Source organism: Rattus norvegicus, chromosome 16, assembly GCF_036323735.1.
Source record: "Rattus norvegicus strain BN/NHsdMcwi chromosome 16, GRCr8, whole genome shotgun sequence".
NCBI classification, from domain to species: Eukaryota; Metazoa; Chordata; class Mammalia; order Rodentia; family Muridae; genus Rattus; species Rattus norvegicus.
In genome coordinates, this window is record NC_086034.1 from 18,745,633 (window position 1) to 18,770,225 (window position 24,593).

The window sequence follows — 24,593 nt, forward strand, 5'->3', positions numbered from 1 at the left end:
TCGGGAGTAGAGGTGAACAACATACGACGCAGGAAGCAGCTGTGAATGGAAAGGACTTTACTTAGTTTGTGTTTATTTAGTTTTATTTTTTAATGTGTTTTGTCTGCATGTATGTCTGTATATCAGCTGGGAGCCTGGTGACAGCAGAGGCCAAAAGAGGCCACTGGATCCCCTAGGACTGGAATTATTGATGGTTGTGAGTTTACACGAGGGTGCTGGAAACAGAGCCCTGGTCCTCTGGAAAGCAGCCAGTGTTCTTAACCATTGAACCATGCTGCCCCTCCCCCTCCAAAAAAAAAAAAAACAATTATTTTAAAGACAGAGTCTCATGCAGCCCAGGCTGACCTCAAACCCCTTATGTAGTTCAGGGTGGACTTGAACACCTGATCCTCCTGTCTCTACTTCCCAAGTGCAGGGATGACAGGTGTGCTCCATCACTCCTGGATTGATGTAATAACTGAGTGGGGTACTAGATGTGTGGGCCTGAAACCCCTGGGCTCCAGCCGTCCTCCTGACCCTTATCCCCAGGTCAGGATAGCGGGGGAGGGGAGTTTCCAGAAACTCTTCTTTCCAGGTGTCACCCACACCATCTCTCTAGGTCTCTGAGAGTCACGACTGTAGGCGGTCAGCGAATGGCAGCCTCTGACTCACACTGCCCTAGAAGAGGAAGACGCATTAAGTACCACAGGATTCTACTGCAGGGGGATTCTACTGGGAAGTCAGCAGCCCCAGCCCTGCCTGTACCCATCTCACCATGGATACCGTATCCAGATTGCGAAAAGCTGGCACATCTCGATTAAAATGTCTCACAGCGATGAACACAGAGCCAATGAGTAAGACAGACACAAGCAGACACACAGCAATCACCACACCGGGGTTCCTGTGTGATGTGGGGATCCAGAGGCTGCCTGCATCTGGGAAGAAGAAGGGGTCAGCCCTGGCCACAACCATGCCCCAGCCCCTCACTGGGGGATTCTAGGCAGGAGCTCTAGCCCTAAATGCACTCCAGGGCCTATGTTGTTGATAAACAAGTATATAATTTCATGAGGATTTTCTTCTCTCTCTCTTTTCCGTTTGTTTTTGTCCTTCCTTTTCCTCTTCTCCTTCTCTTCTTCTTACCCTCTTCCTCCTCCCCTTCTCCTCTTTTTTCCTCCTTCTCGTCCTCCTCTTCCTCTTCTTACTCTCCTCCTCCTCCTTCCTCCTGTCCCCCCTCTTCTTTTTTCGAGACAGGGTTTCTGGACCTGGCTGTCCTGGAACTCTCAGAAATTCTCCTTCCTCTGCCTGAACGTTGAGCCCCCATCACCCTGTATCTTCCCACCTCCTCCTCACAGTGTTAGGAGCACAGCTCTGGGCCACCACACAGGGCAACAAGTAGACAATGGCACTGTTTTCTTGCACATAGCTGTATCCTCAGGAGTCAGCACACACTAGCAAGTTAATGCCACTGAGCAGTAAGGTAACAACTGGCTTTTAGATGGCTGATGGCTTGTGGCTCAGGCTGGCCCGCACACTTCCAGGTCTGGGTTGCCCCCTGTTGACTGGTTCCAGAACTGCTGTCAGGTTTCAGCCAGCTAGCCCCAGCCCTTACACTCACCCTGGCCTGGACTGGACGAAGTGGGTGACCCTTGTGGAGCCAAGTTCGTGAACTGGGGTGTGGTGGTTGGCTCAGAACTGGGGAACACAGAGCTGGGGAAAGAAGCTGTCTCTGGTTCTGGGGAGGCTGAGCCTGATGTGGGGTAGGAGCTGGAGTGTGGAGAGGATATGGTTTCCAGACTTGTGGGGTTGGAGCTGGAGTGTGGAGAGGATGTGGTTTCCAGACTTGTGGGGTTGGAGCTGGAGTGTGGAGAGGATGTGGTTTCCAGAATTGTGGGGTGGAGACTTGGAGAGGTGGACGCAGGGGTTGTCTCTGTACTTTGGGAGGTGGGATTGGAGGTTGTCTGTATTGATTCTGTAGTTGGGGAGGTGTTTGTTATTACGCTCTCCCAGAGTAGTGTAAAAGCAACACCTGGAAAAAACAAACAAACAAACAAACAAACAAACAAACAAACAAACAGGATGTAGATGTGGATCCATGAAGCTTTAGAATGGGCAGCCTGGGCTCAAGATTCACTCTCAGCCCCTGGCCGCCTAATGCAACCCTGCCTGACTCCTGAGAGCTGGGCTCTGGAGCGCCACCTGTTACGCCTCAGTCACTGACTACCTGTGACTGCCGCTTTACAGAAGGGGAAACAGTCGCGGAAAGTTGAAGCATGACTCAACTCTGTCCCTCAGGTGCAGGCACCACCTTCCCATCCAGAGCTTTCTAGAACCCTGAGAACTGGGAAGCCCTGACCTAAACTAGGACTTGAACTCTGCCCCCAAATGCTGGCCACACCCTCGACCACTGAGCCGCGCCCCACCTGGTTCAGAAGCACGGAGGGACCCTCCGACTGTGCTTTTCCTTCCACCGCACCCTTTCCCCATTCGGGAGAGGGTCAGAGGTGGTGGAAATAGTTCCTGCTCTCCCTCCTACCGTGACTTCCTTCCAGATCCAGGTGGCTCCACCCAGGCGTGCAGGGCACAAACCGCAGCAGCTGCTTTGCCCAGCCCATGCCTCACCCACACAGCAGATATGAGGAAACAGCATTTAGGTGCTGGAAAGGGGTGCTGAGCGGACCCCTCCCACATCCCAGTCTTCCAGAGCCTGCCGCAAAGGAATCTAAGGATGTGAGTGCACAGGATGAGAAATCCTGGCGGAAGTGAAATTGAGTCCGATGCCACAGTGGACCCCAAGCCAGACCAGGACTTTATTTAACCAGGAGTTAAGGTTTTAAGTGATGAAAGAGGAGGTGGTGGCAATCTCCAGTCCTACTAAGTACCTAGCACGAAATAGGTCCTCATGATTTTCTGGAAAGTTAAACAGAAAGGAGAGTGGACCCTGGCTCACGCCTTTAGTCCTGCGCACAGGAAGCAGAGGCAGGCTTATCTCTGAGTTCAAGGCCAGCCTGATCTACAGAGCAAATTCCAGGACAGCCAGAGTTACACAGAGAAACCCTGTCTTGAAACACACACACACACACACACACACACACACACACACACACACACCCCAAAAAAAAAAAGAAAAGAAAAGAAAAGAAAAAGAAAGAAAGAAAGAAAGAAAGAAAGAAAGAAAAAGAAAGAAAGGAAGGAAAGGAAAGGAAAGTAGAGGTGTTTTTGGCAATGTGCCTGGCATTGGACTTTCCCCCAGTCTCCGGCAGGTACGGGGCTGTGTTAGTTGTCCCTAATAGTAGCGTCCGCAGACTGGAGCCTGTGTGGGCTTCCAGGGATAACTGTGGGACTTTCGGAATAAAACCGTCATCTATAATCAATCCAGCTGTCTAAAGAAGTAGCTGGAGGGAATTAAGTCCCGCACCATGAACTCCTAAAGGAAACTGGGAGAGTGAATGAACAGAAAGTGAGACCCGGTTCCTGGCCCTTCGCAAAGCTGGAGGAGTGTGTAGGTCCTCACCACTTTCGGATGGGGCGGGACTGTGCTAGAAGCCCCTGAAGTGTCCCGGAAGCCACTGGCTTCTGCCTCAGCTCAGATGACCCTAAGGGGTTGGTACCAACCCTACTGTGCCGAAAGGAAAGGGAGAGAAGGGCGTGAGTTGTCCCCCGAAGCCATTTCCTTTCCCTCCACTAGTCTACCTGTACATGTAAGGACGACGGAGGAGTCTCCGATTCTCGCGAGCAGCAGCAAAGACAGCGTCAGGGGCAGCAGCCGGGATCCCGCCATTCTTGCGGTCCGCCCAGGCTACAGGTGCGCGCCCAGGTTGGCAGCGCCTCGCCCACGCGCGGCCCCTGCTGGCGGACCGTAGGAATGGCGAGCTGCGCGGGGTTCTGGGGCTCCAGTCCCGCCCTTCCTCAGTGGCACCCTCCTCGGCACGGAGCTGGACTGTGTTCCTGAAGCTTCTAACGCTGCCTCAAGACACTTGCCCTCTGTCCCCAGATACCCCGGAATACCCCTTCTGTAACTGCCCCAAACCTGACTTGAATACTCGGTGTTGCTCGGGCCTCCAGGCTCCTCTAAGTGGGGATTGAGGATGCCCTCCTGTCTCTTCCTCTGGCTCACCTAGGTGGAGATGCCTTCTCAGGTAGGTCTAGCACCTCACTGCACCGAGGATGCAGCTAGAACCTTCTAGCATTTTCTAAAGGAGGTACTCTCATGTACAAGCAAGCTAAGGAAGGCAAAGTAGTCTGGTCCCTGCCAGGTAGGTTCTCACGTTTTGTCGTTAAATTTTGTTTTTGAGATAAGGTCTCGGGGGTTGGGGATTTAGCTCAGTGGTAGAGCACTTGCCTAGCAAGCGCAAGGCCCTGGGTTCGGTCCCCAGCTCCGAAAAAAAGAAAAAAGAAAAGAGAGAGAGAGAGAGAGAGAGAGAGAGAGAGAGAGAGAGAGAGAGATAAGGTCTCACTGTGTAGCCCAGGCAGACCAAAACCAAATCTCCTGGTGATTCTGCCTCAGCCACCCATGCTGAAATGACTGGTGTGTGCCTGTCACAGGTTAATTTATTTATGTACAGTGTGTGTGTGTGTGTGTGTGTGTGTGTGTGTGTGTGTGTGTGTGTGTGTGTTCAGGGAGGTCAGGTAAGTCAGCTCTGCCCATCATGTGAGTCCCAGTGATCAAATACACAGGCTTAGTAGCATCTTTACCAATGGTGTCATCTCAGTGGCCCCAGATGGGACATTCTAGAAGTCATTAGCCATGTGACACACAGGATTTCATGCTAGCACCCTGTGGCCCCTGAAAAATAATTGGGCTGGAGACACTGGAACTCCTTGCTGCTGGCACGATATAGAATTCCCCTTGTCCCTCCCTAACTCAAGACATATGACCAAAATCAGGCTGTAGCATGCTTTATTCACAAGACTCATGGGGCCACGTGGCCATGATGGTGTCTCTTGCCCACAGCCAGGGAGGGGCCTAGACGCCAGGCCAATGCAAAGAGTAAGCCCTTGAGGTACGGCGTGAAATGTCCCTGGAGATGCTCCACGGGCCTCCTGTTCCCAGGAGTGCATCCGTGGTGAGGCAGCTTCGAGTATAATGTCCCCTCCACATGGCCTGAACCATCTTGGCTGCAGACTGCTGCTGACGGAGCTGCCGGCGGGTCCTGTAGCCCTTCCAGGCTGCCTGGATGATGGTGCACGCTCTGTGCTGCTGGCTAAGAGTGCTCTGCTGGGATGCTGAGGTCCATCGAGAGACGGAGTGGACTGAGGCGCCCTGGCCAAAGCCCTGCACCACGCGCGTGGACAGCGTGTGGCCACACACGTGACAAGTGCGTGGCTGGGACCCCACAAGCATCACAACGCTGGGTGGACTCTCTACTGGGGGACCCAGGGATTGGCAGACACTGCAGACATCTGGCTGACAGGATAGGAAGCATCGGTGCTCTGAGCTGCTTCTGCTGTCCAAGTTTCCCTGGGTTCTGCCACCGTGCTCTGGCCACGCAGTAGGAAGCAGGATATGGCGAGTCCGGGCCCGGCGAATGGAATAGCCACGCCAGGCAGCCTGGATGATGGTGGTGGCTCTGAACAGCCTTTCCAGATTCCGACGTACACGGTAACCACGCCACGTAGCTTGGATGATGGTGGCCCATTGATGCCACACTTTCACAGTACGGCGCACCAGGTAGCCACGAGTGCAAGCTTGGATGGTGACAACGGCCTGGACGACAACTTTCTCCATAGCTTGTACTGACATCAGCAGCTCAGCTGAAGGCTTGCGGTCCAGCGCTGCCTCTGCACCAGAGGGGTCCCATGGCTTGTGGCCCCTGCTGGGCCATATGCCTGGAGGTGCCCCAGCATGTGCTGTGGCTCTGACCGATACGTTGGGGACTTTGGAATTCCATGACTGGCCAGCAGCCAGGCCGGCATCCACAGGGCCCTGGGGTACAGTGGGGGGTGGGGACATCGTATTATGGCCAGTTTTAGGGTATGTAACGAGATGGGGTCTGTGGTTCAGGGGCATGGTTCTGGGGCCCTGGGAACTCCCATCAAGGGTGGTTTTGCGCACTGTGATATGGTGAAGTCTGTGGCCATAGTGCGTGGTGGTGACTTTTCGAGAGCCCTCATCAAAACTAGTTTTAGGGACTCTGACCTCTTCATGTTTTTGGCTGGGAGGTGCAGCCACACCTCCCATCATTTGTGATCTCCCATCATAGCCAGTGACAGAACTGTTGATGGACTCAATATTTTGGCCATGGGACATGGTTGGGACCAGGGAACCCTTATCATAGCTAACTCTGGGGCCTCTGGCAGAAGGGGGCCTTTGATCGAGGTGTGTGGTCAGGCTTAGCACTGTTCTTGGCTGGCCAGCCTGCCTGGCATCCTTAGCAGACTCATCAAGAAGGGGTCTCTGGGGGTCATCTGATGATGGCTCATGGACCAGAGACACCCTCCGGCCTCCTGAGGATGTCTTCTGTCCCCTCACAACCCCCACGTGGATGATGGGCATGACACCCACTGTGGAAGCCCCTGAGGGCTCCCTGTGACTGTCCGATGAGGCCCGAGACACTGGCTTGAGTGGATAACTAAAGGGGAGCAATCTGTCCATGGAACCTTCTAGAAGTTCTGAGACAAAGTTGCCTTGACTGGATTGGTAGAACTTTCTAGCAGTGAGGGACTCTTGGTGGTCCCTCTTCGTGTGGCTCTGAGGTTCTCCAATCTGGGAGGCACTTGATGCCCCGATTTTAGGCGGGGGTGCTGAGTTTGTCCCTTCTGAGCTCTGGACAGCCCTGGGGTTTCCAGGCTTGGCCCCCTCTAGCCCTAGAGGCAGCTCGGCTGTCCCAGCTCTGCCTGTACTCAGCTGTGGTGCCACTGAGACATTATAAGCCAGAGGTTGGCTCGAATTGTCCACAGGGGTCTCCTGCCGGCTCGGGATCCTGGGACCAGAGTGGAGGCTGGGGAGATCACTCTTGCTTTCTGAGGCTAAGGGCTGAACAGTATTGCTACTGACTGTGGGGTGCTTACCTAAACTCTGGACTTGTTTAGGAACCTCCTTGTTAGACAGGGTCTTTGAGAATGTTTGGTCTTTGGGAACATTTTCTGCTGCCAGAGGTATATGCCCACGTCTCTCTCTTCCTGTGGCACCAAGGCCTGTCTGTGATGCCCCCAGTTTTGACTCAGTCTGAATGCCCTCAGGTTTGACAGAGTCTGTGCTAGGTGTCACGGTTGAGGACGTGGTTTTAGCCATTTGTCCTGGCTTTGGCAAGGTCAGGTCACCAACACCTACAAGCTTTGTCTGCCCAGGGTCTTGGCTAATCTGTGAGGGTGGGTGTTGTGGGTCTTCAGCCAATTTCTGAGTTGCTGGTGTGCAATCATTGGCCAGCTTGGTGACAGAAGGTGTCAGGAAGGAGACCTGGGAAGCTTCCTTGTACTGTGTCACCTGAAAAGGACGTGGACAGATCCCTACCAGCATGGACCCCCCTGGGACCAGGTTACTTGGCCTGCTGGCCACAAAACTCGACCACGGGCTTGGACAATGGGAGTTTGGTGAGGGTTCGATAGCTGGGCTCAACTTCTCCCTACTGCCATCAATCTTTTGAGGGTGACTAGGGGCCTTATTGCTAGCCACAGGACATGGAGGTTGGCCAAGGGCCACATCACTGGCCCCAGCATCTCCATGGGAGCTCTGACCCTCACCACTAATCACTGATTTTGTCAGTAGGTTCTGGGTCCTGATACCTACAGTGGACTCTGGGGAAACATTCTGGGCCACACCCTCTGCCTTGGACTCAGGAGGTACACTCTGAACCAAGCCATCCACCATGGACTCCGGGGGCACTTTCTGGGTTACGCCATCTGCCATGAACTCAGCAGGGACACTCCTGCCTACACCCCTGGTCATAGACACTTGAGGAAGGTTCGGAGTTTTGCTTTCAAACACAGGCTTGGGGGCCGGGGCTGAAGACACCTTTCCATCTACAGAAGCCTGGGGCAAAGTCCCGCCCACAGCACCTGCTGCATCTGCAATGATCATACCTACGTATTGGTAACTGGGTGGAACCATAGTGGCCATCGAGAAGAGCTGGGGGTCTAATGCAATAGGGAGAGTGGCACAGGGCTGAGGGATGCTGGTGGCCAGCTGGTTTGGGAAGAGCTCAGGTGGGACCTGCATCGTGGGCACCGTGGCTGGGCATGGGCTCTGGCCCACACCTGCGGCCATGGCCGCCTGATTCTGAGTCCAGTGGATATCTGCAGGCGAGGCCCAGGCAGCCATGGGGGGTGGGTTGGCCCCCTGACACACACTTAAGAACAGTCCAGTAGTCAGAGGCCCCTGGGGAATCCCTGGGGCTATGCCCCTGAACAAAGCCTGGCATGGAACACTGGTCCCTATGGCCAGGCCATTGTCCTCGACAGGAGCCACAGAAGGGTGGCCATGCATGGTCTGAACCATAGGACTTGGGGGCCCCTTGTTGGCCTGGGTCGGCTCAGAGTGAACTGTGGAGCCCTGAGGGAGGTTTCCACCTGAGCTGCTGCAGATGCCCAAAGATGGCTGGCCTGGTGTACTCTTCACACATGGCTGCAGCCCCCCTTGGTTGGGCATGGAGGGCTGGCTTTGAGTTGTGCTGCTGTCCAGCAGTGTGTGCTGCTGTGGGCTGAAAGCTGGTTTGCTCACCCCACGACCCACACCGCATACCACAGTGGGCGGCAACAGGCTCAGGGTTCCCAAGGTGGCCGCAGGTGCATTTGAGAGATCAGGGTACATTCTGGGAGCCAGAAACGGGGAGTTGAGGTTGGGGGGTACCCTGTTGGACAGAGGCACCTTGAGCACCCCAGGGACCACAGTGCTGGCTGTGGTTGGCTGACTGTGGTTTGGAGATGCCCTGTTGGCCACAGACACATGGGCCAGCGTTGGGGACCTAACACTGACCACGAAAGCCTGGGCTAGGCCTGGTGACATGCCGTGGGACACACATGGCTGCACATAGTTGGGGGTTACAACCGTGGCCATATAAGGTTGAGTGAAATGTGAAGGCACGCTGTAGGCCGGGAATGGTTGGAAAAAGCCTGGAAACATCCCGGGGGCTACAGATGTCTGGACTGAGTCTGGATGCCCTGCAACCTGTGTGGGCATGGAGGAGCCGCCGGGTGGTGGCCAGCTACTCAGAGGTGACTGAGTGGGCCGGGGGGCTCCGTGGATAGCGGCAGATGGCTGGGCCTGGCCTGAAGTTGCCCCAATGCTTACTGACTGGCTGTTTAAGGTCACCACACCAGTAGCAGATGTCTGCGTAAAGTTCGATGGTGCACTAGAGGCCACATGTTTCTGGGTATAGATTGGGGACCCTCCAGCATACACAAATGGTTGACTAAAATTTGTAGGTGACCCATAATATATCAACGGTTCTGTAAGGCCTGGAAACAACCCAGTGTCTATGGATGGCTGGGCTAAAGCTGGGGACACCCTGGTAGCCACAGATGGATGGGCCAGGCTTGGGGCCACCCCAGGGCTGGTGGATGGCTGAGCCAGGCTTGAGGCCACCCCAGGGCCTGTGGATGGCTGAGCCAGCCTTGGGGTCACCCCACAGCCCGGGGATGGCTGAGCCAGGCTTGGGGCCACCCCAGGGCCTGTGGATGGTTGAGCCAGGCTTGAGGCCACCCCAGGGCCTGTGGATGGCTGAGCCAGCCTTGGGGTCACCCCACGGCCCGGGGATGGCTGAGCCAGGCTCAGGGTCACCCCACGGCCCGGGGATGACTGAGCCAGGCCTGGAGACACACTCTTGGACCCTGCAGGGTGAGGTGAGCTTGGAGACAGCCCCTTGGCCTCTAATGGTTGGCTCAGGCGCTGAGATCCCTCGCTGGCCTTGCGTGCCTGGCCAGGGCTTGGGGCTCCCCTCTGAGTCCGCGTGTCCTTGGGTAAGACAGGATCCAGACAGGTGACCCCACTTGGCTTCCGGTCTCTGGCACGAACCTGATCCTTCTTATGCCAGGGTGTAGCTGTGTTCTGGCAGAGCGCCTCAGTCAGGTCCCCAGTACTATAGTCAGACGCACTGTCAGAGTCCCAGTGGACATTTGAGGCCAGGCTGCTGCTAGAGAGGAAGGGCCCAAGTCCCAGAGGGGGACGTTGGGACTTGGGGAGTGTGTGCTGAAGACTGGGTGGACATGTTCTCTCCAGCTGCCCCTGGAGCCTGTACCTCGCCTCTCTGATCTCATTCGCCATTGGCTGGGAGTCCTGCATATCACCCTCCTTGCTGCATTCCAGAACTCCTGAAGGTGGTAAGCTAGATGGTACGGAGGGCTTGTCTGAGGGGCTGCTCTTCAGGGAGCTCTGAGAGTCACAGCTGTCTTGGCAGTGGGTCCTGGGATAGCTCTTGGCTAACACGATCTGTGGGTGCTGTGGGATCTTGGCCAGTAACTCATCCAGAAGGGACTTGTGCTGGCCAGTGGTCTGGGCATGAAATGGGGGGGTTAAAGGCACTTGAGGGCGCTTCTCCAGTTTGGGGGTGGACCTGTTGGAGGCGGTTTGCGACTTAGGATTGAGGAGTACAGGTGATGGCTGATCACTACCCTGTTCGTCTGCCACGTTCCTGACAATAGTGGCCATTTCCTTACTGCCCGGTGGTGACAATACTCGATTGTGACCCGACAGCAGAATCTGCTTACAAGTCTCCTTGGGCAATGAGCTGTGACTCCTGATTAGGGAAGAGCAATAGCTACAGGGAGACTTCTTGTGTATCCCCTGGGTTGGACACTGACACACATTGCTCTGACAAGTGGTAGAGGGCCACAGGGACGTGGGGGAGTTCCCGTCACCCATGCGACCTGAGGGCTTGCTGGCTACCACGTTGCCCTCTCGGTACGACGACCCTGGGTAGGGTACCCTGCTGGCCACAGATGGCTGGTGGGAGCTTGGGACTGGGCTATTACTGGTCACGGATGGTTGGTTACTGCTTGGACCTACACCGTTGGCAACAAGTGGCTGCCATAGACCAGGGGGTGGTGGCTGGGAAGGTCGTTTGGGAACATGGGGACCCTCACCACATGCCATGGAGTCAAGATCCAACGACCTCAGGTATAGACCAGAATAAAGGACTGAACCTACCTCCCTCGACAGTGTGGGCATTTTGAGTAGGGGACAGCAGTAAGTGCTGGTGACCGTCCCTCCGGAAAAGGAGCCTATGAGGGACTGCGGCGAGCAGGGTGACCCTTCCAATGTGATCCCAACACTTTTGTCCCACGGGATCCCATCAGGTTGTTCCCAGGGCAAGCCCTCCCATGGTGGCCTGACCTTGCTACACCGTGCTCCTACAGGACCCATCGTAGGTCCCCACGCCACCGACAGACTCCCGCTGCAAGTCACCTCCATTGGGGCAGGCGCTGTGGTCATCCGACTCCCCACTGTTTTTGAGGAGGCCTTAGGGAGGAAGGCACCTGTCCTCTGGGCCATTTGGGCCAAGGACTGAGTGAAGACAGCACCCAGCTCACCCTGGCACAGTGCCTGGCTGAGTGTGGCCCTCTCGTCTTCTGTCAAGGCTTTGCACAGGACCTCGGCCAGCTTTCCCTGTGTGGCCTTGCTGAGTTCTGGACGCAGCTCACCACGAGACAGGGCCCGGGACAGGGAGATGCCCAATTCACCCCATGACAGTGCCTTCATCAGTGCCATTCCCAGCATGCCTTGAGGCATGGCCTTGACCACAGATGGTCCCAGGACCTCCCGGGACAGGGCCTGGCTCAATGCTGTCCTTACTTCCCCCTGAGAAAGTGTCTTGACCAGGAGTGCCCGCAGGTCCTCAGGGGAGCCCAGCATGGCCACCAAGTCTGCACATAGAGATGCGATGGATGCTGCCAGGTCTTCGTGGCATGACACTGCCTGGTTGGGCATAGGGGATGGAGGTGGGGTCCGTGGCCGTCCACTGTCACCCCAGGATTCTGCATTGCACACAGGGTGTCCACTGGGTGTCATCAGAGGTACCAGCATGCCTTGGGGATCTGTGGCCACTGAACGAGAGTTCTGCACGGTCTTGTTTGGTGCATGGCTATGGGGCTGGGGCTGGGCTACACTCCTGTCATCTGGCTTGGCACGGGGTCCGGTGCTAAGTGTCCCCAAATGTTGCCACAACTGGACAGATGCCTTGGAAGTGCTCAGGAATGTCTGCGACTGGGTCTTGCTACTAAGGTCAGTGGGAGGGTGGGCAGTCAAGAGGCACTTGGCTGTTTCCGTGGCTATCTGGGCCTGGGATGGAACCTTAGCCAGACACGTAATGAGCTGGGCCAGGGACGGGGCCTTGTTAAGCTTAGCGGATGGACAGACCTGGCATGCTGCCTTGGCGGTTTTAGCGTTCATGGTCTTGACATGCTCAGCAGGTGGACGCAGCTGAGAGGAGTTTTTTGTCAGGATAGAGGCCATGGGGTGCTGGGGAGCAGAGATGTGTGAATATGTGTGTGGGTATACCTCAGGAGGGACTGAGGTCATCCCAGAGGAGCGTGACTGCGGGCAAGCCGAGGTTGGACGTGACGTGGTCGGATGATCTCGAGACACAGATCTGGCCTGTTCACCGGCAGGTTGGAGCTGGGCTGTGAGGGACATCAGGTGTGCAGCCAGTGGCGAGGAGGATAGAGAGGCAGAGAGACCTACAGGTGGACGCCGTCCTTCAGGTGTGCCTGGGGCCAGCCTGGATGGTGTGCAAGACTGGGACAGAGCTTTACAGCAGGGTGAGGCCAACAGAGTTCGGGCATGGCAGGGGGATGGCCGGGTTTGGGGGCAGGTCTTGGTCAGGGGCACAGCCAGCTGGGCCTGGGACAGGGTCACAGTTATCTCCTCGGGCATGTACACCCTGAAGTGAACCTTAACAATCTCTGCCCTCTGCTCGATCTGAGTCAGGGCCTTACTCCTGTCTTCCATCACTTTTGTCCAAGACAGAGCCCTGGTTGCAATGGTTGTGTTGGTCTTGAGAGCTGCTTCCTTCTTGGAGGCCCTTGCAGGACAAGGCTTCATCTTTTCTACTTCCAGTGGCGACTTGGCTGGAGGAGGCTTAGGAATAATGTCTAGATTTCCCTGGGGCCCGCACCTGCCCTTCCCCTCGGCCAAGTACGACTGAGAGGCCACCTTGACAACGGCGGGGGTCTGCTTGGTGCTCACGGTGACCTTGGCCTTTGGGTTAGTTAAGTGGACCTGGGATGCAGTGTTACCGGCAATCACCGGACTTTGAGATGAACTCTTGGGACTTGAGGGTACCGCCGCCTCAGTTGAGCCACCACACAGGGTCCGGAAGACAGCAGCTACGGATCGTAATTGAGCTGGGGTCTTGGTTATCATGGCTGCCAGGCGTGTCTGGGGTGAAGGCTTGACCGTGGGGCTTGACTGGCAGGTTTTGGATGGAGTGGACACTGCGCATGTCTGAGCTTGGCTTCTGGTCACCGGGCGTGTCTGAATTAAGTTCTTTGTCACTGCGAACCCAGGGCCAGTTTGCAGTGGGGCCTTGGTGACAAAAGTTCCTAAGCGTGGTAAGGCCTTGATTGTAGGGGACACAGCAGACACTGGGGGCTGTGCCCTGACCCCAGGGACCATGGAACGAACCTGCATCTGCGGTGTAGTACTAGAGAGTGAAGAGTTGGGTGGCACAGGAACCAAGGGCCTGATCATCGGAGAGGTTGGGCTGGTTGGAGCTGGCATCTTCGTGACTGTCGTGACTGTCGTGACTGTTGCTGGGGATGAGGGGCGTGTCTGTGGTGCACTCTTTGGTGCTGTAGACATTGTGGCTGGGGATTTGGGGGCAGCAGCAGCCGCTGGACACACCTTGGTAGGGACCTTGTTGATTTGATATATATGCAGTGGGACCTTGGGAACATCTGTTTCTGTGTGGGTCTGGGTCTGGGTCTTCAGGGATCCATGAATGGCCTGGCCATATCTCCCTGTTGCTGCTGGCTCTAGGGTCCCCACTTTGATGGTCTTGGAAGCCACATGCCTGATCTTCACACTGTCCCCCTCCAAGTGTCTCATGAGACAAGAGCTCTGAAAAGTCTTGGTCAACATGCAGGGCTGATGCTTGGGACCTGTGTGTCTGTCGAGGCCACCTCTGGGGACTCTGCTAGCACAGGGGCCTGCTGTGGCTTGTGAGGAGACCAGGTTGTCAGATGATGGGAACTGAGTCTCTTTAGTCACCATGAGTGGTGACTGGTCCTCTGGGGCATGAAAGCGCACCTGCTGTGGCTGGTGGTAAGGGATGTCCCCATCATCCTCCCTCTTAGCTTTCTTAGCCGTCAGCTTGTTGGAGTGCATCAGCCTGCGGGTGCTGAAGCGTCGCCAGGCCTCCTGGATGGCCTTGGCTGCTGTCATCTGGGAGATGAGTTTCTGCCGCAGCCGGTAGCCCTTCCAGTTGGCTTGGATGACAGTGGCTGCCCGTGAGACCATCATGTCCATCTCATCTACCAGGATGTTCCTGAAGGCCTGGCTCTCCACCACCGCCCGCAGGCGGGGCACTTCCTGTGACGCTAACACTGTCAGCTCCTTGGGCGGATAGGAGTCATTCTGGATCTGAGGACGTAGCTTGGCCACTTTCTCTTGGTGAATGGGGGTAGGCTGAGGGAGACATGGCCTGCTTGGTGACATGAGGTTCTGGAACTGGAGCTGAGCTGCAGGCTGCATTGCTGCCATTCCTGAGCCGGCCAGAGAAGTCTGGGGGGGAGGGGTGAAGGATGAGGTTTGGTAGGTGTATGGGGAGGGGAGAGAGATGGGAAGGTAGGGACTCGCACAGATGGGCAGTGGGTGGAGATGGGTAAGGAGACAGTGGGTGCATGGATGGTTGGATATATGTGGAGAGGTGGGAGAGGAGTTGGCGAAGAGCAGAGAGGTGGTGAGTGGGAGAGAGGGATGAGGGAGTAGTACCAGGCCCGTGGCAGTCCATACACTGTGAATGGATGAGGTACTGTGCATGAAGAACATGGAATCCAGGGATACCTGTGGTTTCTGTGTGACAGCAGGTGCAGAGAGCAGGGACACAACCACCCAGCAGCCCGCAGCCCGGTAACCTGGGCAGGACCTATATGCATGGCAGAAGTGCTCCTCAAGGCAGGCCCAGTCAAGCCCTGACCCAGCGATCTCCTTACCTTGGAGGGTCATAGAGTTGGAAAAGGAGCAGAAGAAGGTGTAATCTTGGAAGCCAGCCTGTAAGGGGAGGCTGTCTTCAGTTCTTCATTCCAAGAAATGTACACAGCAGCGCTCTGGGCTGGTTCTGTTAGAAATACCAACAGGAGTGGGACTGTGGACTAGGCCGGGGGAGGACAGAGCTGAGAGGGCACAGGGAGGATGAAGCAAGGGAGAGCAGAGGGAAGAGTCAGGACAGGGGAAGGAGGAGGCAGGATAGAGGACACCCGACAGGAGGGGCCTGGGAAAATGAGTGTAAGGGGAGGGCCCCAGGATGCATGTAGGATTGGAGAGCAGAGGGTGTCTATGTCTGCATTGTCTAGAAGGGTAAGAGCCAGAAAGAACACACCCAGGGCGCATCCACTCAGCACCCTATTCAGCGAGACTCAGGGAGCTCCAAGGAGGCTCTGTGTGAGGAGTGACTGGGGCCAAGGCGGATGGTACAGGTTGTCCCCTGAGCCCAGCCAGTGGGAGCAGTGAACCAACTGCTGCTGTTACCTTCTGCCTCTGCATGGACACCTAGTGCATCCACCCTCCACACACAAACTTACATGTCGATTAAAAGAGTTAGGCCAGGGCTAGGGTGGCCCCATGGTTAACAGCACTTGTAGCTCTTGCAAAGGACCCGGATTCGGTTCACACAATTCACAACAGTCCCTGACTCAGCAGATCTGACCCCTTAGCTGGCCTCAGCAGGCACACTCATGGTGCTCAGGCACACATGCAGCAGGTAAAGCACCCACATATGTAAAAACAAAACAACGACGACAAAATCTAGACCAGTCCTGGTAGCACCCACTTAACCCCAGCACTCAGGAGGCAGAGGCAGATGGATCTGTGAATTCAAGGCCAGCCTGGTCTATGGAATAAGACCCTGTCCACATAGATAAATGTCAGACAAATGATCCTAACTTAATTTTACTGCCAGACACACTTTAAACACGAAGATCTGGTTGTGTTGGACGTAACTGAGTAGAGACAAGAATTGTAGGCCACTGTCATGGGACTGTCATGGCTATGTTCCAGTCTCAGGGACTTACGCCTTGTATCCACAGAAGATACACTTGGACAACCACAAACGCATCCGAACCTAATAACACAACTACCAAACACGTAAGGCAAAAACTGGCAGTATTAAAGAGACAGAGTGGGGTTGGGGATTTAGCTCAGTGGTAGAGCGCTTGCCTAGGAAGCGCAAGGCCCTGGGTTCAGTCCCCAGCTCCGAAAAAAAGAATAAAAAAAAAAAAAAAAAAGAGAGACAGAGTAATCCACAGTCAGAATTGGACTGCTTTAATTTTTTTTTTTTTTTTTAGACAGCCTGTCTCTATGTAGACCAGGCTGGCCTGGAACTCACCAAGATCCACCTGCCTCTCTCTCCTTAGCGCTGGAATTAAAGGTGTGAGTCACCACGTCTGCCTATACCTTTTAGAAAATATTGTTTTCTGTGTGCATTGGTAGGTGTATATGTGTGCGATGTGAGTGCACGCTATGGTCACAGGTGTGGACAATCTCTCAGGTCGTTTTGTGGGTGCTGGGATCCGAGCTGGTCTTCCTGACTGAGAGCATCCTGTCACCCTGCCTTGGTTGTTACTTTAGCTTTTACAATTCATTTCACCTGTTTGAGTATTTTTTCCTGTGTGCATGTCTGTGCACTGGGTGTGGTACAGTGCCTGTGGAAGCCAGAAGAATGAGTGGGTGCTAATTCTAAGCCACCTCATGTGGGTGCTGGGAACTGAACCTCTGGAAGAGCAGTTGGTGCTCTTAATTGCTGAGCCTTCTCTCCAGCCCATTTTATCATTGGGTTTCATTAAACATTATTTTTTAAAAAGGTTTATTTATTATATACAGTACAGTGTAGCTGTCTTCAGACACACAAGAGGAGGGCATCAGATCCCATTACAGATGGTTGTGAGCCACCATGTGGTTGCTGGAATTTGAACTTAGGACCTCTGGAAGAGCAGCCAGTGTTCTTGACCGCTGAGCCATCTCTCCAGACCTAAACATTATTTTTAGTGTTATTTATATGTCTCTTCTGGCTAGTTTTATGTCAACTTGACACAGGCTAGTCATCAGACAGTAGGGAAACTCAATTAAGAAAATGCCTTCATATGATTAGCCTGTAAGCCAAGTGGTGGAGGCCAGCCTGGTCTACAGTTAGTTCCAGGACAACTAAGGCACACAGAGACCCTGTCTCAAAAAACAAGAAAATAAGGCTGAGCAAACTATGGGGAGCAGCCATTAGTAGCACCCTCCTCTGCATCAGCTCCTGCCTCCAGGTTCCCGCCCTGCGTGAGTTTCTGTCCTGCTGTCCTGACGTCCGTGGATGGGTGTGGAAGTATAAGCCAGACAGATCCTTCCCTTCCCAGATGCTTTCATGCATGGGATCCAATAGAGCACAGTGAGGAGAGCACTGCTGTGTGCATGCAGGAGGAAACACTACTGTGTGCAGGCAGGAGGAGACACTGCTGTGTGCAGGCAGGAGGAGACACTGCTGTGTGCATGCAGGAGGAGGACACTGCTGTGTGCATGCAGGAGGAGACACTGCTGTGTGCATGCAGGAGGAGACACTGCTGTGTGCATGCAGGAGGAGACACTGCTGTGTGCATGCAGGAGGAGACACTGCTGTGTGCATGCAGGAGGAGACACTGCTGTGTGCAGGAGGAGACACTGCTGTGTGCACACAAGAGGAAGACACTACTGTGTGTCCCCAGAAGACTGAGGATGGCTCCTAGAGATGTGATTACAGATGCAGTGAGCCTGTGGATGCTGGAAACCATTCAGATCCTCCTTTTTTTTTTTTTTTCCGGTTCTTTTTTTCGGAGCTGGGGACCGAACCCAGGGCCTTGCGCTTCCTAGGTAAGCGCTCTACCACTGAGCTAAATCCCCAGCCTCCATTCAGATCCTCCTTAAGAACAGCCCTGAGCCCTCCCTCAAGCCCCATGTTCACCAGCATGCCAGCAGTACAAGGAACTCTAAAAGGTCTCTCGGTGACTAAGAGAGCAAACAGGCAGAGCTTGGGAAGAGCTCGGAACTACAGTGCCATGTTGGCGGCACTAGCCTGAGAACACAGAAATGTTGCAATGTCTCTGTGAGTCTGAGGCTACATAGTAACTTCCAAGAAAGCCAGGGATATACATTGAGACCCTGCTTAAACAACCACCACCACCAGCAGAAACCTCCTGTTTATAAGCCAGTGCTGCCGAGGTAAAATCAAGGTCCCTGGGACTGGCTGCTCACTCTGTCTTAATGAATCCTGAGCCATTAGCCAGTGAGACCCTGTCTCAAAAAATAACATGATGTCAGGCATGTGCTGACACATGCCTTTGATCCCCAAACTTGGGAGGCAGAGGCAGGTAGATTTCTGTGAATTCAAGGCTAGCCTGATCTACATAGTGGCACCCCATCTAATGAAAATAAAAAAAGAGAAATTGAGTCCCAGAAGTGTGGTTACCTGTCCACGGTCACTATAGGGTCCACAGCAGAACCTGGCTCGCTGACTCCAGTCAACCAGGGTGACCACCAGCCCTCTCCTTCAGGACAGGTCCCAGGGGTGTCCTCAGTCCTGGAGTGGTCACCGTGTCCCCCAGGCACTCAAGACACCCCTGGCTTCAACACTGAGCCAGTGTAGGGTCAGCAACTGAGCCCCCATTCTGTGAGCTCTGCAACCCCAACTATCTTTATCTAAATCCCAGAACATTCATGTGTACAGGGTACTTGTTAGACAACCCCAGTATGCTGGGAGGAGCTGTCAGCAGGCTCACAATCAGTGATTGTCATCATACCAGATGATGTCCATGTCACAGAGAAAGTGGGGCTCGGACCCTGGGACCTGGGGAGCAGAAACTGGCATGTGAGCACAGCTAGAGCTCACGTTGCAGGGCCTTGATGAGTGTGTGAAGGATTGTGAGCTCCATCTCTAGCACCCCATAAAATGAGGCAAGTTGGCATCTGAGGCAGGAGGATTGTTGTGAGTTCCAGGACGGCTTGGGCTACAAAGCTGGATGTGGTGGTGATGAATACCTGTCAGCCCAGCACACAGGAGGTGGAAGCAGGAGGATCAGAAATTCATGGTCATCCCCATCTATATATAGTGAGTTCAAGGGTAGCCTGGGCTACGTGAGACCCTTTTTAAAGAAAAAAAGAAAGGGGGCTGGGGATTTAGCTCAGTGGTAGAGCGCTTACCTAGGAAGCGCAAGGCCCTGGGTTCGGTCCCCAGCTCCGGAAAAAAAGAACCAAAAAAAAAAAAAAAAAAAAAGAAAAAAAGAAAGAAAAGCCACCAGGTTATGTAAACCCTGTTGAGAGTACAGAGTGGGGAGAAACAAGGTTGTAGGGTGGGAAGAGGTTATGGAGGGTACCAGGGCAGTTGTCTAGGGACAGCTGTGAGCACAGGGCTCCCTCTTAGTCATGCAGAGCAAGCCCACCCTACCTTGGTGCTGGAGAAGGGAAAACAGGCTCACAGGGTTGATGCCCAAGGGATAGTACCATCAAGGCTTGGGGGACCCCAAATACTATCTCTAAGGGCCTAGCTACCTACCACAGCCAGAGGACGCAGACATTCTTAGCAAGAGCTGAGTGTGGTCCCCCACCAGCCCACTCACCTATCCCCAGAGCTGAAGCCACCAGCCCTGATAGCCCAGCCTTGGGACCGGGGCGCCCAAATGTCTTTATGACTTCAGCTGAGTTCTGACCACTCCCTAGCAGTATGTAGGGTTCTAGAACTCGGAACTGGGGCCCTGATGGGACAAGAGGATCTGAGCTGTCCTGATGGTCCAACATGGAAGGAAAATTAGGGCTCTGAGTATAGAGATGGCTCTCCAACCCCTCCCCCTTGTGTCTGGAGGGAGGCCTGTCACCACCTGGGATAACTGCTGAGCCTCCAAGATATCCTGGGCACATTCCCTGGTGGGGCATACAAAGACATGTGCAGCAGTCACGCACCAAGGAGTTTATGGCTGTTGGTGAGTTCCAGGCTAGCCTGGGCTACATATGGAGAGAGATCCTGTGTAGAAACAGAAAAAAAAACAAAAAAAAAAAAACGGGCATGCACTGTGAGCCATGGCCATAGGAGGGGTAGATGGGGTGAAGCCAATGTTCTGGGCCACCTCCCCATGCTGGGCTCATACCCAACATGAGTCACAGATGCTCCAGCCAAGACTGACACACACCTTGGCCTAGGCACAGCAGGCTCAAGCCAGAACCACTTTGCCTGGCCAAGGGGCTACTAGAACAAGGCCTCTATGCAAGGAGAGCAGACCACACAACCCTGTGGCTTTCCCCTGCCTATCTCCTCTGTCCTTTTGCTGTTTTGAGCACTTCTGGTGAGCCTATTATGTCTCCTTGGGAGCCTGGATATGGTGGTCTTAGCCCGTGTGCCAGATGAGGCTCAGGGAAAGAACTACACTTGAATTGCAGAGCCAGCCTTTCAATGCTGGGGAACAGAACTCTGAGCCCAGGCACCCTGGGCACATGATATGCTCTGTCAGAGTCCTTGGTGTTTTGAGATAAGACTCCCTATGTACCCAAGGCTGGACTGAAACTCATGAACCTTCTGCCTCTGCATTGCAAGCACTTGAGTCACAGGCTTTCAGGGCCCAGCCTGGCTCTGATCAGCTGACTGGGAACACTCCCAGCATCAACAAAACTTAATTTGGACCGGTGTGGCAGCACATGCCTTTAGTCCAACTGAGTTTGTGGCCAGCCTGGGCTACACAGTGAGACACCTTTTTTTTTTCTTTTTTTTGGAGCGGGGACCGAACCCAGGGCCTTGCACTTGCTAGGCAAGCGCTCTACCACTGAGCTAAATCCCCAACCCCGAGACACCATTTCAAACAACACAAATCTTTAGAAAAACCCAGATTCCATCCAACACTACAAAGAACAGTGAAGACACTGGTGTATGTGGTATCCCAGCATTCCAAGGGCCAAAGGAGAGGTCAGAGTTCAAATTTCTACTGTGCTGTTTACAGCCTGTGGAACAGGTCTCCAATACTCCCTGGGCTGCTACTGTATAATAGGGGTACAATAATTTTGGCCCTATCTAAGAAGGATAGGGAAGAGTAGAACCAAGACCAGGACACCCCCATTTCATAGCACACAAGATGGAGGCCCACAAAAGAAGAGAGTATAGCTTGTGTAGCTGTTGCAAAGCTCCACCGTGTACCCAAGCTGGGACTCGAAATGCCTGAAGCTCAGGAGAGTGCCTGCCTGGGACAGGCTCAACCCTGGGCTCCATTCGCACACTGTGTAGATTGTCATCCCAGCACCTAGAAGACCTGTGTTCAAGCCTGTCTGTTACTAGTCTTTGTCTTACTAGACAGGGTCTGTAGCCCAGGGTTGGTCCAGGACAGAGGAGCCTCCTGCCTCAGCCTCCCAAATGTTGGGATGATGCCAGAACCGCCCAGCTGGACTCACAAGACAGTTCTGTTCAGGGTGGGCAGGCAGGTACCCAGTGGGTTACAGGGCTGCCTCCAACTGGGACTTACCATGTGACCTTATCCCCACGGTGACACCCTGAGCCCAGTCAGAACCCCAAGACCCAGGGTCTCAGCAGCAGCAGCCAGGGATGACAGGGGGCGGTGGGCGGGGTGGAGACCTAGGGCCAAATGTTCTCACTGGGGCTGAGCTGGATGACCTGAGCACTGAAAATAGAGATGCAACAGACGGGTGTGTATAGCACATGCCTTTAACCTTAACACTCAGGAAACAGGCAGGGGGATCTCTGAGTTCCGGGTCAGCCTGGTCTTTATAGCAAGTTCCAGAACAGTCAAGACTACATGGGGTAACCCTGTCTCTAGAATAAAATAAAGATGCTGTGTGACTCAAAATAATTGCTTTACTTCGCTGAACATTGTTTCCTCAAAATAGAAGAGTGGGTGTGGCGAGAAGGGGGCGTGCCGTGGAGATATTTAAATACACCTACATAGCTAACACTTCATAGTTTTGCAGAGAAGGCTCTGGGTTTGAGGCACCCCTTGAAACTAACAAAGAGTAAAATCTACTGAGCAGCCTGCAAGCCCAGCTCTATTCTGTATGGATGAATCCCGGAGAACCGAGGCCCCAAGGGTTATGAAACCTTGTGAGCACTTCGCTCTACTCCTTCCCCTGTAGCCACCTTTCTTCTCAAAGAATATACCTGCTAAGTTGCACAGGCCTTGAGTCCCGGTGTCACCTGGACCTGGGCCGACTGCATGCACCTAGGTGGCGCTCGCTGCGCAGCAGATGTGCAGACAGGGCCCGCGCCCACGCCGCGCTCCCGCCTCGCTGCGGGGGGGGGGGTAGAGGAGGAGGGAGGGGGATGGGAGCGGGCCAGACCCGCCCACCCTCAGCCCCGGCGGGGGAAGGAGGAGGCGGACAGCCAAGCTGGCGTAACGAAGACTTTACTGAAAACACAAAACCGGCGAACCAAGGATTACGGAACAGGAATGTGGACTCGTAGCAAAACAAAACCAAACAAAAAGAGAGGGGATGGTGTCGGGAGGAGGAGAGAGCGCGGGGGATAAGGGGGGAGGATTTTTTTTTTCTTCTTCCCGTTTCTTTAAAAAACCAACACAAGGAAACACACACGCAACACGCAACCAACGTTTGTTCCCGAGTAGAAACATAAATAGGGCGAAATCGGACACTCCCGTTCTCTCTTCCAAAAGGCAAAAAAAAAAAAAAAAAAAAGAAATAAAGGCAGAGCGTGAGGCTGCGCGCCCCTTAGAGCCCCTACTCGGAGGTACAAAGGGGCAGCCACGCGTAGGACTGGGGGTACAGAGGCGGCGCGAGGGCGGGGATCGTGCGCTCGGGGTCCCCATCCAGAGTAAAGGGGGGTCCAGCTTGTCGAGTCCGGGGGCACCGAGTCTCGAAAGAGTCCGGGGCGCCCCCCCCACCGCATCTAGTCCGCGCATGCGTCCCGCGCTCGGGCTCAATACGCGGGGACCTGGTGCTGGGGCAGCAGCTGGCAGCCGCTGTTGACGTGGCTGAGGACTTTCTGTTTGAGCTGCGCCACCTGCTCGCGCAGCAGGCTCGCGGTGGACGCCAGCTCGGTGTTCTGGCTTTTGAGGGTCTTGACTTTCTCCTCCAGGCGCGAGATACGCTCCAGCTTGCGCTTGCGGCATTTGGAAGCGGCGATGCGGTTGCGCAGCCTCTTGCGCTCCGCCTTGATGCGTTCCTGCGTGTCCATGTCGATGGGCGACAGTGGAGGGCTGTCGCCGAAGCTCGGCACGTCCGGCACGGTCTGCGGCTCGTCCTTGAGCGCGGCCAGACGCGGTGGATGCGGAGGTGGCGGCGGCCCCAGCGCGCCCGGGGGCGGCGGGAAGGGCACTGGCTCCGCGGCGAAGGCCACTGTGGCCGCGCCCCCAGGGGGCCCGGCGCCACCCGCGAAACTGCTCAGGTTGGCGTAGACCGGGGTCTCCGTGGCCCCGGGGGTGGCTGCCAGGTCCGCGGGCGCGGGGGGCGCGGGAGCCCCTGAGGTGGCCGCGGTGGCCGCACCCAGCTGGCTCTGCTTGTGCAGGTCCTCCAGCGCCTTGACGAAGCCTTCGGCGAACTCCTGCTCCTCGCTGGCCGCCACCTTAGGGTAGAGGAACTGCGTACTGGTCGGGGTGGTGGTCACCAGCCCGTTGGACTGGATGATCAGCCTTTCCAGCTCCGGCGACGCGAGTTTGAGCAGCCCAAGATCCGGCGAAGCCAGCAGCCCGTCGGGGGCGCCGTCGGGGCGCAATGCAGAAGGTGCAGTGGCCGACCCTGGTTTCAATCCCGCCGCTCCCTGCTCCGCCAGGCTGAGCGTCAGCGCGTCTTTCTTCAGCATGCTGCTCGTTGGGGGCGCCCCGGGGAAAGCGCGGCCCGGGGGCGCGAAGCCACCACCGCCGGGGGCCCCAGCAGCACCAGCGACGCTCGACGCACCCGCAGCCAGGCCGCTCAGCGCCTCCTCGCCATAGAAGGGCGTTTCCATCCCCGCCTCCCCCGCCGCGCTCGGCCCCGGGGCGGGGGGAGTGGCCGCGGCCTCCCCGGGGGGCCCCGTATGCCCCCCAGTCCGCTGCCCGTACAGACCGGCTCCGATGCCGGCCGCTCTGCCCCGCGCCGCCCGCGCGCACTCTTATAGCCTCGGCCCCCGCGATGAGCTCACCGCCCACGCTCGCCATTGGCTCGAGGTGACGTCGTGGATTTGCATAAAGGGGCGGGAGCGGGACGCCCTCGCCTGATGGCTGCTGCGGCCGCTGTTGCCAAGAGCGACGCTCGCTACATGGCACAACAACGCGCTGCATTGTGGGTTGACGTCATGGGGGTGGGGCTGAACGCGGTTTGGCCGGGTCACCACGCCCAGCTTGGATTGCCGGGCAGTTTCTGTCCCTCCCCTGCTGTTTCTTGTCTCTCTCTCTCTCTCTCTCTACCCTCTCTCTTCCTCCCCTCTTTACATCTCTCTATTATCTTTTTTCTTCGTTTCCCTCACACTGGATCTCATCTGTGTATTTATGTCTCCACTCGTCTCTGGCACTTCTGTGGCGTGCTGGGC

At 55.4% G+C, this 24,593-nt stretch overlaps 3 protein-coding genes across 12 annotated transcripts; all 3 read right to left on the bottom strand.

Annotated features, from left to right (window-relative positions):
- Positions 1 to 44: 44 nt before the first annotated feature.
- Positions 45 to 4,720, bottom strand: Cist1 (colon, intestine and stomach enriched 1). Its single transcript, XM_006252971.4, has 4 exons — positions 3,670 to 4,720; positions 1,595 to 2,005; positions 754 to 914; positions 45 to 657 (listed from the first exon to the last, which is right to left on the bottom strand). Exons 1-4 carry the CDS (start codon positions 3,755 to 3,757, stop codon positions 610 to 612), a joined length of 708 nt encoding a protein of 235 aa, XP_006253033.1. The 5' UTR covers positions 3,758 to 4,720; the 3' UTR covers positions 45 to 609.
- A 139-nt stretch (positions 4,721 to 4,859) lies between these two features.
- Positions 4,860 to 20,552, bottom strand: Iqcn (IQ motif containing N). Of its 9 annotated transcripts, none has more exons than XM_063274975.1 (4): positions 19,699 to 20,552; positions 15,064 to 15,188; positions 12,410 to 14,632; positions 4,860 to 5,902 (listed from the first exon to the last, which is right to left on the bottom strand). In XM_063274975.1, the coding sequence occupies exons 3-4, from the start codon at positions 14,609 to 14,611 to the stop codon at positions 4,943 to 4,945; spliced, it is 3,162 nt and encodes a 1,053-aa protein (XP_063131045.1). In that variant the 5' UTR covers positions 14,612 to 14,632; positions 15,064 to 15,188; positions 19,699 to 20,552; the 3' UTR covers positions 4,860 to 4,942. The 9 variants fall into 9 exon arrangements, with proteins under 9 accessions (XP_063131045.1, XP_063131044.1, XP_017455823.1 ...); XM_063274974.1 differs by having other exon boundaries at positions 11,246 to 14,632; XM_017600334.3 differs by having other exon boundaries at positions 19,635 to 20,552.
- Positions 20,553 to 22,460: 1,908 nt separating this feature from the next.
- Positions 22,461 to 24,139, bottom strand: Jund (JunD proto-oncogene, AP-1 transcription factor subunit). Of its 2 annotated transcripts, none has more exons than NM_001286966.2 (1): positions 22,461 to 24,139. In NM_001286966.2, exon 1 carries the CDS (start codon positions 23,886 to 23,888, stop codon positions 23,007 to 23,009), a length of 882 nt encoding a protein of 293 aa, NP_001273895.1. In that variant the 5' UTR covers positions 23,889 to 24,139; the 3' UTR covers positions 22,461 to 23,006. Both variants share the same exon structure in this region, with proteins under 2 accessions (NP_001273895.1, NP_620230.1).
- Positions 24,140 to 24,593: the final 454 nt, after the last annotated feature.

What these genes read in the sequence shown, in the direction of transcription:
- Jund (NM_138875.5), bottom strand. Translation starts at nt 24,032, where the DNA reads ATGGAAACGCCCTTCTATGGCGAGGAGGCGCTGAGCGGCCTGGCTGCG.
- Iqcn (XM_006252973.5), bottom strand. Translation starts at nt 14,611, where the DNA reads ATGGCAGCAATGCAGCCTGCAGCTCAGCTCCAGTTCCAGAACCTCATG.
- Cist1 (XM_006252971.4), bottom strand. Translation starts at nt 3,757, where the DNA reads ATGGCGGGATCCCGGCTGCTGCCCCTGACGCTGTCTTTGCTGCTGCTC. An exon ending in TTCGTCCAGTCCAGGCCAGG is followed by an intron (nt 915 to 1,594) that starts GTGAGTGTAAGG and finishes TCTTCTTCCCAG; the next exon opens with ATGCAGGCAGCCTCTGGATC. An exon ending in ATCTGGATACGGTATCCATG is followed by an intron (nt 658 to 753) that starts GTGAGATGGGTA and finishes TTCCTCTTCTAG; the next exon opens with GGCAGTGTGAGTCAGAGGCT.